This window comes from Helianthus annuus, chromosome 11 (genome assembly GCF_002127325.2).
Source record: "Helianthus annuus cultivar XRQ/B chromosome 11, HanXRQr2.0-SUNRISE, whole genome shotgun sequence".
Classification (NCBI taxonomy): domain Eukaryota; kingdom Viridiplantae; phylum Streptophyta; class Magnoliopsida; order Asterales; family Asteraceae; genus Helianthus; species Helianthus annuus.
The window spans coordinates 177,602,153-177,608,378 of NC_035443.2; the positions used below are offsets into that span (position 1 = coordinate 177,602,153).

A 6,226-nucleotide genomic window follows, 5' to 3' on the forward strand; every position below is an offset into this window, starting at 1 on the left:
GCCTTTCAACCTCCACTTAAGTCCAATAACCCATAAGAGTTGGTTTGGTCAAGCTTGAGCCCATAGTTTAACTTCACTTTTTAGTCAATATAATTGACCTAATTTTATAATTATAAAAAAAAAGTAAAAAAGGAAAATAAGTTATAACTTTTAATGAAATATTTACGGTTATTTGGATGTTACGTACAAAATTATAAGAGATGGTACAAATACGCAACACATGTATGGGTTATTATGGACTTTAGCACCTAGTGTTAACGTATTGCCACTGCTGGTGAAAGGCTAGTCATGAAATCTTTGTTGCAATTGATGTCCCTTGATAGCCATTGACGAAGGCACAAATTACACCACCACATAAGTTGTCGAGGTAGAGCAAGTGCACATCACCAACCCTTGATCACCGAGAGCACTCCCTCTTTAATCAACAACACGACCACCAACGCCACATATGAATATAATGATCAATGGATGGCGGATATGGAAAAAAGGCTTTCGATTTTGGAGGTAAGCAAAAGTTTTAATTGGAGTTGCGTTCTTAATTCACCTGTGTGAACGACCTCAGATTTAACACTTACCATATCACACCACTTTAGATCTACAATCACCATTTTTATAAACTCAATTGCTTTTGTATATATGAAGAACCGAGCAAAAGTTAATAAAATATAATAATTGGAAATTACAGACATAAATATAAAGTAACATTGGGTACTGAGATGCTTTAAATAATGTAGAACGATAAGATTACGGTAAAGATGGTATAAAATAAAAATATAGGTAATTGGAACATTTTTAAAAGTTGGTTACTATTCTACAAAGTTACCCCTATTTAAAAAGAATATATTATTAATGACCAAAAGTTTAAAAAACAAAAAAAAAAGAAACTATATGATGGAGTGATAATATCCTTTTATTGGTAGTTGGTAATTAACATGGATGTAAATTTCAAAGACATTCAGAAAAGGTATTCAAAAAGAGCATCGAACTGAGAGTATTATCATGAATGTTTAAAAGAAAAAGATGTAACATGAACAATAACAATTTACGAAATTATTTTCGTTAAATGTATTATTTGAAGCAGAGCCGGCCCAAAGGGTGTGTGGAATGGGCAACTGCTCAGGGCCCAAACCAATCAGGGCCCAATGTTTTTTTTAAATAAGTTTAACACTCTAAAGTTGGAATATATACGAAATGAATCAGAAAAATACCATCTTGAAGCACTTGGTTTGGTGGTTTGAAAGTAACTTTAATAATAAGAAGACACGAGTTCTAATCCCATATACAACCTTTATTTGTTTGTTCAAGGGTGTTAAGCAAAAGTTTTAATTGGAGTTGCGTTCTTGATTCACCTGTGTAAACGACCTCAGATTTAACACTTACCATATCAAACCACTTTAGATCTACAATCACCTTTTTATAAACTCAACTGCTTTTGTATATATGAAGAACCGAGCAAAAGTTAAAATTGCATAAAAACATTTGTTAGACTGAGTCACTAAGAGGACCAATACCTAATTCATCTTCTATCTCATCCGTATCTTCAAACAGTTTCATAAACCGAGCCTGATCTTGCTGTCGCTTTCGCTTCTGCCAAATCTTGTACGCAAGAAGTAATCCCATGATCAATAGTACAGTAGAAGACACTACACTTAAACCAATGATTATTATCATAGACCAGTGCATTCCATTTTCTTTTTCATGAGAACGAGAGTCGTTTTCTTTATCTGAGCTCTTGGGTGCGCCTGCAAAAAGTCAAACGTTCGATAGTTAATAGATTGTTAGATAAGTCGAGTTATGTTTGATCTCTAACGGGTCACAATGGTGAATGGTGAAAGTCTAGTAAAATGTATGTTCAAATAACACAACTTTTGATCATATTTGACACACTAAATATTTAAAATATTTTAACGTACATACTTTCGGGTCAACCGGTCCAATCCATGTCAACCCAAACCAGAAAGTTGGTTCAGGGTTCAGACGAATCCTCTTAATGGGTCAATTAGAGTTATGATTTATTTCGAAGGGTTAAAATTTGAAAAAAAAAAAAAAGCTGAAAAAGAAACGGGTTAAAATCCACCTTAATCTAAACACAGAATATTATTAAAAGAGTAAAGTACACGGATGGTCCCTGTGGTTTACCAAAATTTTGGATTTGATCCCTAGCTTTCCAAAAGTACAAGGATGGTCGCTATGGTTTGCACTTTGTAACGCATTAAGTCCCCAACTTTTTTCAAAAGTACATGGATGGTCCCTGTGGTTAGCACTTTGTAACGCATTTAGTCTCTTAACTTGGACATGCTAAAACCTTTACATTTGTTGGCTAGGGACTAAATGCGTTACAAAGTGATTCGTGTACTTTTAGAAAGTTAGGGACCAAATCCAAAATTTTGGTAAACCACAAGGACCATCCGTGTACTTTACTCTTATTAAAATAACATAATTCTTCTGAATCATATTTGACACACTATATATTTAAAATTTTTAACATACATACTTTCGGGTCAACCCGATCCAATCCATGTCAACCCAAACCAGAAAGGTGGTTCAGGGTTCAGATGAATCCTCTTAATGGTCAATTCGAGTTATGATTTATTTCTAAGGGTTAAAATAGAAAAATAAAAACTGAAAAAGAAACGGGTCAAAATCCACCTTAATCAAAACATAGAATATTATTAAAAGAGTAAAGTACACGGATGGTCCTTGTGGTTTACCAAAATTTTGGATTTGATCCCTAGCTTTCCAAAAGTACAAGGATGCTCGCTATGGTTTGCACTTTGTAACGCATTAAGCCCCAATTTTTTTAAAAGTATATGGATGGTCCCTGTGGTTTGCACTTTGTAACGCATTTAGTCTCTTAACTTGGACATGCTAAAACCTTTACATTTGTTGGCTAGGGACTAAATGTGTTACAAAGTGCAAACCACAGGGACCATTCGTGTACTTTTAGAAAACTAGGCACCAAATCCAAAATTTTAGTAAACCACAAGGACCATCCGTGTACTTTACTCTTATTAAAATAACATAATTCTTCTGAATCATATTTGACACGCTAACTAATCGTAAGAACTTGAATATTTTTGGACAAAAGGTGTTAGTTAAGGGGACAACCCAACCCAACCTGGCCCGTTTTGAGCCGCATTGTTTATGTACCCGGATTGCCACATTAAATATAAATAAACATGTACATGATATGCGTATACGCAATACCTTTTTTTACACACTCTTTACACACAAATGTTGCATTAAGTTCCTCGTCTTTGGTGTGAATGTACCGACCATCATCAGAGTTAAAATCATCAGGACAGAATTCCCACTCGTCAAACACATCGTCAGATTTAATAAGCCTCTCTTCATAAAATCCGCATCTCTTGCATTTTGTACTTTTGAAATCCACAAGAGGCTGAAAATATTAAACAATAAATAAATAAACAAACAAACGCATAAACGATATTACAAATATATCATGCCTTAATGAACTTGTTAAGTCTGAATCATATAAACTCTGATGAATTAAAAGACAACAAATAATCATATGCTTATGCACAGTGGCGAAGCTTGAGATTTCCAACGGGGGGTCGAAAACGTATATACCCAAAAATTTCTATACGAAAAACACATATATTACACTACGAGAATTACCATTATCTAGATGCATTACACGTTAGTGTCCATGTCAGACAATTTTTATCTATATAGCCATAAAATACGTGAAATTATTTCGCGTAACACTTGAAATGCCTTGGAATGTACAAACAAGGCCCATTATTTAGGCGTTGTTTAGCAACTTCTGAATGTGTAAGTGCTGAACTAGTAAGAGGTCTTAACCATTAAGAGCCAGTATAATGCTTAACCGTTTAGAGTCAAATGTCTGACCAATTCAAATAAGTCATTCAGACTCAGTATAATGCTTAACCATTCATAAGCAAATGTCTGAACCATTCAGACATCTGCTCACGAAACAAACAGTCTGAACCATTAAGTGTTTAACCAATAAGAGGTCTGACCCATTAAGAGCTGAAACAAACAACCCCTTTTTTTATTTATACGCAAAATTCCTTTTTTTATACTTTATTTTCACAAATAATGTGGGTCATGTTTGTACATTCCTATGCATTCTTGATGATAGTAGATACCTCGTATCTCATGGCTATAAGTGTTGTAAGAATCGCTAGGCGCTAGTCGGGCGGTGGGGTACCGACTAGCGATTAATCGGAATTAATAGGGATTAATCGTAAGTAATCGGATTGAGTTTTTTTATATGTAATTTTTAGTTATATATATACACACACGTTTTATATGTAGTTTTCTAAAGTAGATATGTTTTAATCCCTCATTGACCCATTTTTTAAGTAATTAGAAAAAATTTATAATGTTTGGTTGAAATTTTGTCAACGTTTGGTCAACATTTGGCCAGAATAGGACCGCCATTGACCGCTTAGCGATTAATCGGCCACTAATCGGTGAACCTCCGATTAGTGATTAATCAGCAACTAATCGAAGACCAGTCGGGATTTTTACAACCATGGCTATAAAAACAGGAGTCACCCGCCAAGGGCGTTTACACCGTGCTGGCTCGTTAAAGAGGGGCGCCAAACCGTTTACTCACATTTTTATATAAAAAAGAAAATTAAAAAATAGTTGTGTTATTAGTTAAACCACTACACATAGTCTAACTGCACCCAAAAAGTGTTCATTTTTGTGATTTTTTTTCTTACATTTGATTAGATTATAAATACCTGAAAAGATTCTTCATCCCTGAAAGTATATACAGTGTGTTTCTTCTTCACATCCTGCAAAACCGTCATCTTCTCCCCTTTACATTGAAAGTAAACTTTCGGCGATGACGATATCCATGCATGAGTTGTATATATTTCAATAGAATGTAGTGTCACAACTGCTGATAACAAAACTTCTACAAAAAAAAAAAAAAAAAAAAAAAAAAAAAAAAAAAAAACCTAAATTCAACAAACAATTTTCAAACACAATTTCAAATCTTTATATAAGATTCAATTATTCAAATCAATAATAGAAAAGCGAAATTAGGTTGATTATAGATAAGAAATTAAGAATTACCTGGAAAACAAAAGAGGAGAATGATTGAAACCCTAGAAATCGAACGACTCGCCATTGACGCGATGAAACACAGATCAATCGGCCATTGAAATTATTATTATGATGATGATGATTATACGAGATAAATTAGGGAAATGTCATTGAATAGATCAATTTCTTCGACCTAACGGTCCTAACGTACGGAATGGGAAGTCACGTGATTAACACGTGATTATGGTAAGAGGAATTGAGAAATGGAGGGAAAGTTAGGTGGTGTTTGTTTTTTCAGAAAAACCTCTTCTGACCTCTTATGTCTGCGCCGCGCAGATCACGCGCAGACGTTTAGCTCTGCAGACTGTTTGTTTTTTCGAAGATGTTTCATTAAAAAATGTCTTCAAACCTCTGCGCTTCCTCTTCCCCACACAGACATAGTCCAATGTCTTCCCACCTTTTCCAACCTCTTCCAACCCTCTCCCTCCATCCCTCTCCTCCTAGTCTCAAATCCCGGTCACCAGCCCCCACACCAAATCCTTCACTGTTCATCATCACCAACTACAAAAACAAATCTCAGTTTACCCATATCATCACACACCTTGTTTGTTTTTTTTAATTGAATTTAATATTGGCGAGGAAGGTTTTGAGATCTGGTGGAATGAATAGGAAATCAAAGTGTGTTAATGGTTGGTTAGGCAGGAAGTCTACTACTATCTAGTTCACATTGCACGTCAACACCATTTTTAAGAAAGAAACCCTAAACCTTTAATATATCTGTTGTTGTTTATTGAACCACTGTATGTGAGATCTGGATCTGGATACATCCATCTTCATCTCTCCGATCTCCGTCTATAATAATAATAACACACCGAAATCTGTGTTATGACAGATTTGATGTCGCCGGAGGAGATTTGATGACAGGTCCGATGATGTCGCCGGAGGAGATTTGATGACAGATCTGATGAGGGTGGGTGTGGATGATGTCGCCGGAGGAGACAGCTTTGATAACGGATTTGATGAAGATAACAGATTCCGAGGAAGATGACGGATTCAATGGCAGATTTGATGACAGATCTGATGAGGGTGGGTGATCGAGGAGTGGTGGTGGTGGAGAAAGGGTGAGCAGGGGAGGGGAAGAGGTAAAGAGGTGAGATAATCAAACACTCTTTTTATTACACTC

The 6,226-nt window shown here is 35.4% G+C and overlaps 1 protein-coding gene across 1 annotated transcript; it reads right to left on the reverse strand.

Annotated features, from left to right (window-relative positions):
- Nucleotides 1–1,270: 1,270 nt before the first annotated feature.
- On the reverse strand, nucleotides 1,271–5,265 carry LOC110891224. Its single transcript, XM_022138924.2, has 4 exons — nucleotides 5,074–5,265; nucleotides 4,737–4,912; nucleotides 3,208–3,400; nucleotides 1,271–1,742 (listed from the first exon to the last, which is right to left on the reverse strand). The coding sequence occupies exons 1-4, from the start codon at nucleotides 5,126–5,128 to the stop codon at nucleotides 1,483–1,485; spliced, it is 684 nt and encodes a 227-aa protein (XP_021994616.1). The 5' UTR covers nucleotides 5,129–5,265; the 3' UTR covers nucleotides 1,271–1,482.
- Between the last annotated feature and the right edge of the window lie 961 nt (nucleotides 5,266–6,226).